Below are 13,645 nucleotides of genomic sequence, written 5' to 3'. Positions count from 1 at the left end.
TAAAGGCCACTTAAAAAAAAAAAAAATACACAAGACAGCAGCATAGTAGGGAAACTTGGTTTCATAGGCCAGCAATAAACTTCAGTTTATTAGAACCTCTTTGTTATCTCTTTAGTTTAATGATACAGTTATAAAGATATTTATCACACATTTTTATGAAATATTTTTCTGAGTGCCTCAGTTGGTTAAGCATCTGACTCTTGATTTCGGCTCAGGTAATGATCTCATGGTGGGTTTGAGCCTGGGATTCTCTCTCTCTCTCCTTCTCTCTCTGCCCCTCCTGGGGACTCCCTCACCCTCTCAAAATAAATAAACTTTAACATATATATATTTTCGTGATAAATTAATGGAAATTTCACTGATCCTGGGCCGTTTTCTTAAATTCCAGGTTAGTATGGTTAAGGGAACTCATCTGATTGAGCGTCCGTTACTATATTCTAGGCACTATCCTTGAAGGGAAATAAATGTTCCTACTAATGTTTACTTACACCTTTTGTATTCAGCAAAAACACGACATAGATTTACAGTGGAGTCACTTTACATGTCATTTGATTTACATAAAATCGTCTGTTCTCATTCAGAAGAAGCGGTGGCCATGAAATGGTTAAGCAGCGTGAATAGTTTTGCCTACCGTTTTTCCCAATAAGTATGTACCTACAGAGCGATCCTGAGGTGGCTGACAAGAGCTTTCTAGGTTTGGGTTCTCTTGTGGCTCTGACTGTGGAAATGTAGCTACGTGGTTTTAAATGCGGCACAGCCCCTACTCTGTCATTTAGGACTCAGCTGAAGACACACCAGTGTGCTTTCACCTTGGAGGAAAAACTGGCCGTGTTGCCCGTGGAGAGGGAGGGGACGTGGTGATGCATTGAGGTGTCTTCCTGAGGATTAAGTTTTAAGGGTCATTTTGTCTGTGTCTGTCTGTGCTTTAGGATGCTAACTTTGGAACCTAACCCGTACCTAAGATGTATCTTTCCCGTGTTTGATGCCTCCATCTTTTGTTAGAGATGCGTGGCCAATCTAACTAGAAAACGGTCTGTGATTGCTCCAGCCAACACACTGGGAGCTTCCTAGAAAGTGGATCTCCAAGGTGGTACGAAGCTAGCTGACGCTGAGCAAGGAATCAAATAAAATGTCACTTCCTAACTTGAGAAATACGTCCACCAAGACTTCCCATACAGATATTACGTATGCCATAAATTGCAAAAACCATAGCAAATCCAGCCTCTGTGTGGGGAATAGGAGTTCTACATAGAACAAAACTGTGAGCCATTTGTTTCAAGTGTGCCTCGTATCAGATGTAAACAATTTCATTTGAATTGCCCGTGTCGACAAAGGGTTTAGTCATGGTGAAGGACTTGAAGTCCACCCAGGGACTTTGGGGAAATTGCCTAACTTCTGTGTTTCCACCTACACATCCAAGAAATCATTCTTACCACTTTTTCTTCATTAGAAACTGCTTCTAACATTTAACTTACCCACTTTCGTTTGTAGTTCACACAGCCCGATTTTAAATACTTGGCACGTAGATAGGTTCTACTTACAAGAACGTAAAATAAGTTGAGCTTTTTGGAAGAAGAGTAGTAGGTATGAGATAGTGGTAATATTTATCTTACTATTTTGATGTTGTAATGGAAATGAAATTATTTCGGTAAAAGGAAAACCCTAAGAAACGTTACTTCTGCCTTCCGTGAAGTCAGGTTTAATAGATGCTATGTTTGGGGACACCGTGTTTTATCCTGCTTCCCTACATGTTGTCACCTAGACTGGTGAGTGGCTGAGAAAGCCACTGTCCTTTGAAACTGAAAGTGCAAGCAAGGAAAAAAAACACCAGTCAAACTGAAAAGGCAACATTTAACTATTCATGGTTTCTCTGAGCTTATTTCGTGTCTTACCCCTGCTCTGAAAAAAAGAAGTCCAAAAAGGAAGTGACCGTTTACAAAATACTGATTTACTGTAAGTTTAGATCACATTTTATAGCAGTTTTTTGTTGTTGTGATTTCCTAGGCAGAGTTAACCACAAAACCTAGACCTGGACTGTAAGTTATAGCACACTCAGAGTTAATTAGAAATCTGCATACTCGTGATTAATTGAATTATCAGCATAAAATAAAGGGGAATTTATAAATTGCCAGTGAAACAGTGCCGGAAGGGAGCTTTCTAATCCAGTCACCTCCCTTTTTCTAGATGAGGAGGTTGAGGACTAAGAGATTAAGTTATTTGGCCTTCGTCAATTTAATTTTTTAAAAGATGATCGATGAACTTGTTAGGCCTGCGGGATGTGTGTGCGTCAGCATGTTTTGTTTGGCCGTGGCCGTGCCGTATGCCAGTTAGGTCTGTAATTGCAGATGCGCCCGTGGTGCCCACTCTCTAGTAGGACTGGATAAACTCTCCCGTTTGTTAACTGCAGCCTGGCAGTGAGCTGGACAACCTGGAAGAGATTTTGGATGATTTGCAGAATAGTCAATTACCACAGCTTTTCCCAGACACGAGGCCCGGCGCCCCTGCTGGATCAGTTGACAAGCAAGCCATCATCAATGACCTCATGCAACTCACAGCTGAAAACAGTCCTGTTACACCTGTTGGAGCCCAGAAAACAGCATTGCGAATTTCACAGAGCAGTGAGTATGAGATATTGATGGTTATGCCAAGAAATTCCCATATAATCACCATTAGAAACAGTGATTATTAAAATCTGATACAAACAGCTTAGTCACTTCAATGTTTTTGTGGTCAAATAGCACCATCTACTGTCCTGGTTCTTCAAAACACTATTCAAAATGGATTCTAGTGAACATGGCTTTCCAGCATTCTCTTATGGTTAAGAATCAACACCGAGGGAGACTGACCTACATAGATAAAGTTCTTTAGATGATTGTCATATTTCCCTTTATTTTAGCTACTGCCTTCAGAAATGGAGCTTAAAATAGACTTTATATATGTCTAGATATGACTAGATACTGGAAATATAGAAAATTAGAGAGTTATGCTGACTTTTTTAGGAGTGATATGCTATTAAAAATTCTTACTATTTAATCATCATACATGAATGGGCTATATATATTAAAAATATCCTATCTCTTAAGAATCGTCCTATAAATATCAGTTTAAATGGAACTTTACCATAAACGTTTTCTAAGTGCATTTTAAGTTGGCTAATTTGATATAAAGCTTGAAGACCTTAGACTATTTGATAAAATACATTTTATTTTAGATTTTTGTGAGTTTAACATGAATTACTTCTTCACCATGATCACTTAATTTACAAACTCAGTAGTTACCTAAAGTCCAATAGTTTGAATGGGAAAAAATATCTTTCCCTTACAAAGAGATATAATTTATAGAAAGACAGATGACCTCTTCAGTGTTAACTCGGTGAACAGAATGGTTTTTCCCTCGTCAAGTACAATCAGATTCGTTGTTCAGCATTTATTCCCAAACCAAAAATGGCAACCACCAACCAAATCACAAAATAATCTTTAATTAGTGGACCTTTTCTCAAGTGATTCTTGATTATTCCAAAAGGGGTAAAACAAAATAGTTTTTGCTTGTTATCTCTTCATGAGGAATGGAAAGTAGTTAGGAACCATGGGAGATCACAAAGTCAAAGAGTTGGGAAGTGAGTAAGAAGCATACTACAGAGTTTATGCTCATTAACCAGAGGCATTAATGAAGGACAGCATGGGAACTCATGGTTTCTCCTCCATTTGTACCTCCTAATGGAAATCAGATTATTGACTAGTAACTGAATAGCAAAACCTGAGGGAGTCATGATTAAGCATGTACATAATTTCCATTCCAAGCCCTAATTCTTCTAAATATTTTATTTGTTATTAATTGTTAAGAACTTATTTCTTTATTTTGAATGTTCTGTTTCATACTATGCTTATGTAATTCAGTGGAAATACTTGATATCGTTTAATCAAGTAGTAATAAACTGTCATTTACAATATCTGTATACTTGTAAAATTTAATAATGTTCTTATCAAACTATTGGTTGTGTGATTGGATAGTGCACACTGCACCGTGGGTTCTTGTTGGTCAACTGTAAGAATCGTTTCAAATCTAAACAGGTCCAGAATTTAAAGAAGCTGTATTTAGAAGATTAGACAGGGCCGTAAAGCTTTAATACTGACTTCAGGTAGCAGAGATCACACTTACAAGATTTAACTTGCAATGTGAATAGATACTTGTAAGCTAATTCTACTCCTAGGAAAGTCCAGTTAAGAAAATGATGTGTCCAAAGCACACATGTCTAGGTTTGGGATTGTGTGCAGGACATGTTTATAGCTTCATAGCTGTGACAGAACAATACTCCTAAATTCAAATAACGTAACACAGGGACGAAACCATACGAGCGGTCTGCTCAGCAAATACGATTGAATGTTAGAAATTAGTATTGGGGAGGAAATATATGATAAGTAATAGACACCTTTTTTCTCTCTTTTTGCAAGATTGTTGAGAGTTAAGTTGGAGACTTGTTGACTAAATTATGAGTCCACGTGAGTTTGTCTTTGATGTAGGCCTTTGGTCCTTGAGGTGCAGAGCTTTGATATTTTACAGACAGCATTTTCCCTACTGCTTCTGTTACTTTTTATTTTCCATTATCCTATATTAACCTTCAATTTTCATGTGTTTTCTCCTTAGCTTTTAATAACCCACGACCAGGGCAACTGGGCAGGTTATTGCCAAACCAGAACTTACCACTTGACATCACATTGCAAAGCCCAACTGGTGCTGGACCTTTCCCACCAATCAGAAACAATAGTCCCTACTCAGTGATACCTCAGCCAGGAATGATGGGTAATCAAGGGATGATAGGAAACCAAGGAAATTTAGGGAACAGTAGCACAGGTAAGGGCTCAAATGCACTGTTACTTTATTGGTGAGTTATTTAATTTCGTAATGATTCAGCCACATCAAACTAGTCGAATTTCTCAAATGGAATTTTTTATGTTAGAAAGTAATATTTGAACATAAGAAAATTCTGCAAATTTTCACTGTGAGACTGGCATGTGAAGCATTGGAAAGCATTCCAGTAAGCTTACTGTTTTATTCTGTGATCATTACTTTCATAGGGTTTCTGATCACTAACCTATAGCATAGGCTGATTACTTCTATTCCAGTTTACAGTCCTAGACATCATAGAGGTGCGCGTAAGATGATTTGATGAGTTGCTGGCATCTCATGTAATCTGCTGATAATCCCAAGCCTCCCTCTTAATTGATGACTTGTTTTTGAAGAATTTCAGAATGCAAGTTTAAAGTTCAGGCAACGTTTCATACCTATAAATGATACCGTTTTTCAGAAAACTATTCATTAAAAATAAGTTTAAATGGTAGTGTGTCTGGCCTTTTCGTACCTGATCCAGGGCTCCCTTTTCAAAGATACATGACTGCCTGTGCTCTGGTTTGGACCTTGACCTGCTGCAACTTAGCGTGTCTGCCAGGTTGCCCAAGCGCGTTTCCTAAGTGGTGACCGCTGTCCCAGCCGCTACCATGTTCCTAAACTCCCATCTCCTTCAGGCTAGAAACCATCTTAGCAGCATTGACTGCCATCACCACCTTGTCCTGTACCCTGTACCTATTTACCACGGACAAAGTAGCAGGACGCTGAGTGTTCTAATGAAGAACTGCTCACAATTTACAGCTTTCTGTCTTTGTCAAGATGAAGTGCTCAAGACAAAGGCATTGAAAGAAGTAGCTAGTATAAAAAGAATTTCTATTTGTGGGTGTTTAGTTCTTTGTTGTGGTGGTGGTTGTTTTTTTTTTTCTTCTAGCTTAGTCTGTCATCTCTGTATACACATCGCCATTTTAGACAGCTAATTGAAATTAGAGCTCAATTTTAAGGGGGAAAGCTGGATTTATTTATTTTCGGTTGTTGATGAGCAAGCGGTTCGTGGAGAAACGTGTACTGGGCTATATTAAAATAGTTTATTCCTTCAACAACTATTACTGCTCCAGGCCCTGACTACTTCACTAATCTATAGATTCACAGAAATGGTGCCACAGTCATTTTATATTTTAAGGCAGAGTATTGAGTTATATACATAAAATATTTATGCAACATTCTATAACAGAAAAGGAGCCAATGACTTCTTAAAAATGCCTCCTTGTTAGCAGAACACAGGAAGATCTGAGTTCTTGCAGGAATCTGAAGAAGAAATTTAAGGATACACCTATTTTCAAGTCGGGGCAGCCTGGCGATCTAGACTGTGAGGGTCATATAGTGCCTCTGCTTCGTTTCCAAAAACAAAGAGACCGAAAGAGACTTCGACCCCAGTTATTATGATTGCATTAATATTGTTGAATTATAGGTGATTTTTCCTTCTGCTTTCTAGACTTTATATAATCTTGCTATATTATTTAGGTAATCGATTTTTGGAGAAATAAAATGCCTATTCTCCCATAGTACATTTGTGTAGTTCAAATGTAATGTTCAAATGGTTTTTTAAATATATATTACTATAATATTGTTCTAAGCTTTTCAGTCTAATTAATCAGCCTTTATTCTTAATCATCCTAATGTAGCACATTCTCATTTCACCAGTGAGAAACCACCCATAATACATGTTTTCTCCATTTCTTGAATATACCCTCTTTTTAGTTATCACAATGAAAGTAAATGAAAGCAAGCCATCTATTTGAAAGCAGAACTTCTATATATCGGTCGTTCAGCATTTCAAAACAAAGGGTTCTCACTTGGAGTTTATCCCCTTTAGAATATCAAGTCTTAGCAAATATTTGGCCATTGTCCACATCCCAGGGCCAGGCCAGAGAGAGCAAACACTTGAGCCTGCGTGGAATATTGTGCTCTTCTTGTTGTGTGTGGCCCAAATAACTGTTAATATCTCGGGTGTAAAGGGATCTTTACCAATGTGCCCTAACCCCTTCTAGGTCTATATAATCAGGAATGTGGTGGTCCAGGTATACTGAAGTCCCCCATAAGTAGGAGTTCCCTTGCCTTGGTTGTAAAAAACCGTGGTAGGAAGATCGTGTAATTTCTCAATGGTTTAGAGGCTACCTTGGTCAATTTTGAAGCGTAACAAATCAGAGTACCCTGGAAAGGATTTGAGGATTTAAAAATCTGACGTTGGCTTCACGGGATATTCTGTGATTTGGATTTATAATTAGAGTATTGACTATGAGTTTAAACCTTGTTTCTCTTAGCCTCACCTCCCTTTTGGAAAGTAAAGCACTGACGTGTAGATCAGCTAATGTGATTCACTTCCTGAGGAAGGAAGTTGGGGTTCTCCACACGCCACAGCACCTGTTTCTAAGTACATATGGGAACAATTTTAACAGCTTTTCCGAACTAGAGAGAGTGGCAAGTCCGTGCTCTGAAAAACTGTAGAAACTGCCAATTCTTGTTGCTTAGCCAAGGGTCCACGTCTGTCCCAATGAAGGCATTAACTATTGGGCTGTGTAGACAGAGTGATGGTCTTACACAGAGTAAGATCGTCTAGTGCTCATACATGCTGACTGTGTTTTCAGTTACTCCATCTCTCAGTTTCCTTTGGCTTGCCTGCAGGAATGATTGGTAGTAATGCTTCCCGGCCCACTATGCCATCTGGGGAGTGGGCCCCACAGAGTTCTGCTGTGAGAGTCACCTGTGCTGCTACCACCGGTGCCCTGAACCGGCCAATCCAAGGAGGTATGATTCGGAACCCAACAGCCAGCATCCCCATGAGACCCAACAGCCAACCTGGCCAAAGACAGATGCTTCAGTCTCAGGTCATGAATATAGGTAAGGTAGTTCTAGTGCTCTGTACTTTTCATTTCTGTGCTTTCTTAGAAGAGACAAACCGCTCCAAAAGTTCTTTGCAGACATGCTCCTCATTTGCAGGTGATTCCCCCCATGTCAAGCTGTCGTAAGTGCGATTTTGCTGGGACTCTGTATAGAATCCTAGAGTCTCAAAGGTTTCCCAGTTACATCAGAGAAGTAACTACCTCTGTGGTGCTTTATTTGTATTAAATTCTCTAATTTCAACTTTCGTGGGGAGTGAATCAGAGTGCCACACTGCCAGTGTTACATACATGATGGTCGTAAGGAGCATCTCAGCGTTACCGCAGTGGTTCCTGACTCTGGGTGATCATCAGAATGCTCGCAGGACATTAAGATGCAGATTCTTAGGACACCATCCTAGGCTATTAAACCAGACTTTCCAGGGTCCTCACTGAAGGTACGAGGTCTTCTAGGACATCTCACAAAATGTGAGGATCACTAAAATTCTCTTCGGATACAGTTCTCGTGTTATTAAAATTAATGGTCTAATACATTATATGACACCACTTATATGAAATGCCAAGAATAGACAAATCTGTAGGGAAAGAAAGTGGGTAAGTGGTTGCCTAGAACTGGGGGTCTGGGGGAACTGGGGAGTGACTCCTAATGGTCGCGGGTTTGTTTGGGGAGAATGAAAATGTTCTAAACCTGATTGTCGTAATGGTTGTACAACTCTGCAAATATACTGAAACCCACTAAATCATATACTTTAAACGGGTAAATTGTATGGCACGTGAATTAGGTCTCAGTAAAGCTGTTACCTGAAAAAAAAATAATGGTCTGTACGACTCATACTTGAGATTATTTTCTTAATCATTGACATATTAAGCTTCTTCTAAATCTTGCACATTAGCATAATTCAGATAAGTTCATGTTTATGTACTTTTTCATATACTTAGAATATTGCACAATGAGTAAGAGCTAAATCATTAACGGAAAGGTACCAGGATTGTTTTGACAAGACAACACAGAATTCTCATCCTACCTCTGGCATCCGCTTTCTTACCTAGTTATGTAATTGCTCAGCACATATTGGCTTATTGTTTCTGAGAGGTGACATTCAGATAGCCTTTCTACAGAGAATGTACTTCAAATTGATGAGTGGTTTCCAAACATAAATTCATATAATTTATGAAAGGCTTTTATAGAAAAATGATGAAAATGACCAGATTTTCATGCAGAATTCAGCTGGGAAATTTTTAATGTATTGATTCATTCATTTAAATATCATAATTAAGGGGCACCTGGCTGGCTTAGTTACTAGAGCATGTGACTCTTAGGGTCACAAGCCCCATGTTGGGTATAGAGATTACTTGAAAAGTTAAACACACACACACACGATAATTAATAAATCTCTCATATCCAGAAATTTAATTTTTTCTCCATGTTTCTTTATTGAAGGGCACCTCACCTGGCCTTTGAGCTTTATTGTGTAACTGAATTTCTTTGATTTTTAATAAATTCAGAAAGCCATGAACTCCACAGAAAGTTGTCTCTTGTAATGGAAGTCTGGTCTACACATGACAACAATAAAATCATTAAAAATCTCATGTCATCCATTAGCTTTAAACCTCTAAAAGGAACTAAGAAAGGGCACATCTGACCTGCCTGAGCCTTCTTGCTGTTCTACCCCCTTTCTTCTAGAAGAGCTAACTGAATTACAGTGAATGAAAGTTCAAGAACAAGTGATCTAGCACTTCTTGAAAGTATGATCCAGGACCCCAAGCCTTTCAGGAGGTCCACAAGACTAAACTGTTTCCATAATAATTCTGAGACCCTACCGGCCCTCTTCACTCTCCCCTCTCTCATAGTTGCATGCTGTGTGGTGGAATGTGGGAGCACATAGGATGCTCTGGCTCTCCTCTGTCAATCTGGACATTCAAGTGGTCCTCACGATGTAAAACAAGAAGCGCCTGGGTGGCTCAGTCGGTTGAGCGTCCGACTTCGGCTCAGGTCACGATCTCACAGTTTGTGACTTTGAGCCCCTTGTCAGGCTCTGTCCTGACAGTTCAGAGCCTGGAGCCTGCTTCGGATTCTGTGTTTCCCTCTCTCTCTGCCCTTCCCCCACTCATGCGTGCTCGCTTGCTCACTCTCTCTCTCTCTCTCTCAAAAATAAAATAAAAAATAAAAATAAAAAAAATTTTAATGTTAACAATACCAGTAAAAGGGTTTTTTTCATTTTTCATTAAAAGATCTGGTTTACAGGGTTCCTGGGTGGCTCAGTCGGTTAAGTGTCCAACTCATGATCTCAGCTCAGGTCTTGATCTCAGTCATTGAGTTCAGGCCCTGTGCTGGGCTCCACACTGGGTGTGAAGCCTATTTAAAAAAGAAAAAAAAAAAACCTCTTGTTTATATTAACATATAGTGGATTTATTATAATGATTTTTAAATGAAGGAATAATTGTTTTTTCTACTTTCCAGTGTTAATTTCCCATACAGTGTCAATCAGATATAACCCACATAAACTAAAGCTTGTTTCTTGAAGAATATAAAAGGTTCTCTTTGCAAGAGTTTAGAACTGCCACTCTATATGTTCCCTAAAGTGAGTGAAAAGCCTTGAAGTTTATTGCCTTTGTTAAATTTGGTCTTACTATTTTCACCTAAATATTATTACATCAGTTTTTTTTTTTGGTTTTTTTTTTTTAGGTTTACTTATTTATTTATTTAAGTAATCCCTGCACCCAACTTGGGACTCAAACTCATGACCTTGAGATCAAGAGTCACATGCTCTTTCAGCTGAGCCAGCCAGGCACCCACATCTGTCTGTTTCATTTTCCATAAACCAGATATTTCTCTATATATTACATAGCAGAAATAGGCACTTTCTTGATTACAGGTTATAAAGTTTTTTGATTTTTGTCTTCTCTCTTTAGGGCCATCTGAATTAGAGATGAATATGGGGGGACCGCAGTATAGCCAACAACAAGCTCCCCCAAATCAGACTGCCCCATGGCCTGAAAGCATCCTGCCTATAGACCAGGCATCTTTCGCCAGCCAAAACAGGTGAGTCCTGAGTACCCAGGAGCTCCAAGAGAACAGTGGTTCATGAGTTCTGGAAGTTATTTTATTTTTAAATGTCTATTTATTTTGAGAGAGCAGGCACATCTGCACTCACATGAGCGGGGGAAGGGCAGAGAGAGAGGAGGGAGAGAATCCTAAGCAGGCTCTGTGACTCAGGGCTCGATCCCACCGGCCATGAGATCATGACCTGAGCGAAATCAAGAGTTGGGCACTTACCTGACTGAACCACCCAGGCACCCTGGTAACTTATTTTAGACCTCTGCCAGAAATTAATCTTTTCCTTCTAAATAGTTGGGTCCTGACCAGTTTTCACCTATTCAGACTATAATCGTCAGTTGTTGGACAGGAGGTGAGGGGGTAGGGGAGGGAGAAATCCAGAAATCAGTTACTTCTAGGGCATACCTTTAAAAAGTTATAATTTAGTTGGAAAATAAAAGATGTACATTAATAACTATAAGGTAGTATGTACTGTACTATAAATGGTATAAGAGAAATCAAACAAATTACAAGAGATCATCCAACTGGGGTGACCGGGGAAGGCTTCAGAGTCCTGAAGGAAAGGTGTAATTCAGGAGGTAGACATGGCAGGAAGCCAGCCCAGTGGGTAAAAGCAGCATAATCAGGGCCTGGATGTTACAGAAACAACACGGTATGTTTAGGGTAACGGGGAATAGTCTAATTTTCTGTGACATATATATCACCACTTAAAAAATATACAGTAAAGGCAGTATGGGAAGATTTGGCAGGAAGAGTAGATTAGTAATTGAATAGATTTATAGAAGGTTTTCAATACCTAAGAAACAAAAACAGATGAACATTTGGGAAGGGGGGTTGGAAGAGATAAGGAAACAAACCATAACAGACTATTAGTGATAGAGAACAAACTGACGGTTGCTGGAGAGGAGGTGGGTAGAGAGATGGGTTAAATGGGTGATGGATATTAAGGAGGGCACTTGTTGGGCTGAGCATTGGGTGTTACATGCATAAGTGATGAAACACGGAATTCTCCTGAAACCAATACTGCACTATATGTTAACTGGCCTTTAAATTTAAATACAAATTTGAAAGAAAGAAAAAAGAAAAAGAATGTCTTAAATACCACGCTCTGAAGAATTCAGACTTTTGCATTAAGCCATTAAAAAAGGTTTTTGGAAAAGGAAATGGTATGTGATCTTGTCTTAAGTTTTTTTTGCTTCTGATTATGTCAAATTTTGTTTCTTTATAGGTGATCTTTTCTCTTGTTGCTTTTGAAATATTCTTTGTATTTACTGTATGTGTTGCACTTTCACTACAGTGTGTCTGGGTGTGGATTTATTTATACTGCTTGGTATTTGGCGTGTTTTACTTGTTTTTACCCCGTAGATTCATGTTTTTCATGTTATCATCTCTAGCACTGTCCCTTTCCATTTTCTTTATTCTTTCCTTCTGAGATTCTGGTTAGACATATTACACTTTCTCTTTCTATGCTGGATTTTTTTTTTAATTCTACCCTCCATTTTTTTTATATGTATACATATTTATTTTTGAGAGAAAGAAAGAGACAGTGTGAGCAGGGGAAGGGCAGAGAGAGAGGGAGACAGAATCCGAAGCAGGCCCTAGGCTCTGAGCTGTCAGCACAGAGCCCGGTGCAGGGCCCGAACTCACAAACTCAGCAAGATCATGGCCTGAGCTAAAGTTGGACACTTAGCTAACTGAGCCACCCAGGTGCCCCCTAGCCTCCATATTTCTTAATCCATGTATTTTCTATCTCCTTGTCTCTCAGTACATCAGGATAATTAATTTATTATCCAGTTCATTAATTACTTCTTCATCTATGTTTAATCCAGTTACATTTTTTATTTCTAAAAGTTTTATTTGCCAGGTCTACTTTTCAGTCTCATTATTTGCTTATTTTCGTGATTCCATCTTTATATCTTTAAGCATTACATTCATCATTATTTTCTGAATTTCTTTATCTGGTAATTCTGATAACTAGGTTTCATAGAGGTCTAACTCCAGTATTGACTCTCCCTCAGTATGGCCTGTTTCCCTGAGTATTTTGGTAATCTTGCATTGGGAGTTCTTAAGTTGATCTTGGTTGGTGAAACATCTAGAGTCGAAATTGAGGAAACTTCTCTTAAAAAAGCAAATTTGCAGTGCTCTCTGCCAGAGGTGGGGGGTCCATTCCACGTTCCCTCTGTTCCAGTCCAGCAGCCTCAAGTTAGTGCTTTTATTTTGCTTTGGCCCAGAGCCCCAGCTCTTGTAACTGCTCTATGGATAAAAACACACCTATCACCAGTAGCTTGGGATGCTCAAGGTTTAGCTCATAGGTGGTTTTTGTTTTGTGTTTGCCTCTTTGAGAGTTCCATTATTCCCTGCAAAGCCAAGGTCACAGTTATGTCGTCTGCATAATCTCGTTTTTAGCAGTGCACTAACTGCAAGCAGACTTGAGGCCTAAGTGATGGTCCTGCTTGGCTGGTTGGGTGAACAAAGCAGCTCCCCAGGCAGAGAGATGGGAGCCTAAGCCAGAAGGCGGTGTGGGAACTGAAAGGGTGTGCGCCGTGTTTTCCAGGAAGTAAACTTGTTGGAAAACAAGCTGTAGCAATTCGGCCTTGAGGCCCACATGTAAAGAGCTGGGGTTGAAGGCTCCATGAGGACCCTACTGCAGACCGAGTGTTTTGTCCTGGTTTATTGTCCTAGATTATTCTGGTTTAAAGTTATGTAATATTCTTATCTAATTCACAGATAATGAAAGTCAGCAAGGTTTTTGAAATTTCATAAGAGTTGAGTACATTTTCAGAGTTTCTTATTTGTTTTTTTAAAACTACAGGTTTCAGAGTGAGTCCTACTCTGAGATGTAACG

The 13,645-nt window shown here is 39.2% G+C and overlaps 1 protein-coding gene across 12 annotated transcripts in view; it reads left to right on the top strand.

Moving 5' to 3' along the window:
• NCOA2 (nuclear receptor coactivator 2) overlaps positions 1-13,645 on the top strand; it is a 292,763-nt gene that overhangs the window by 252,431 nt on the left and 26,687 nt on the right. For 11 of the 12 annotated variants that reach the window (XM_047841908.1, XM_047841909.1, XM_047841911.1 and 8 more), the window contains 4 exons: positions 2,408-2,618; positions 4,645-4,851; positions 7,528-7,743; positions 10,656-10,785. In XM_047841908.1, the coding sequence (XP_047697864.1) occupies positions 2,408-2,618; positions 4,645-4,851; positions 7,528-7,743; positions 10,656-10,785 (764 nt within the window). The remainder of the gene's footprint in view (positions 1-2,407; positions 2,619-4,644; positions 4,852-7,527; positions 7,744-10,655; positions 10,786-13,645) is intronic. The other variant, XM_047841918.1, reaches the window with a different exon arrangement.

Source organism: Prionailurus viverrinus, chromosome F2 (genome assembly GCF_022837055.1).
Source record: "Prionailurus viverrinus isolate Anna chromosome F2, UM_Priviv_1.0, whole genome shotgun sequence".
Lineage (NCBI taxonomy): Eukaryota > Metazoa > Chordata > Mammalia > Carnivora > Felidae > Prionailurus > Prionailurus viverrinus.
The sequence above is the reverse complement of the archived record's forward strand: the minus strand, read 5'-3'. Positions and strand labels throughout refer to the sequence as shown.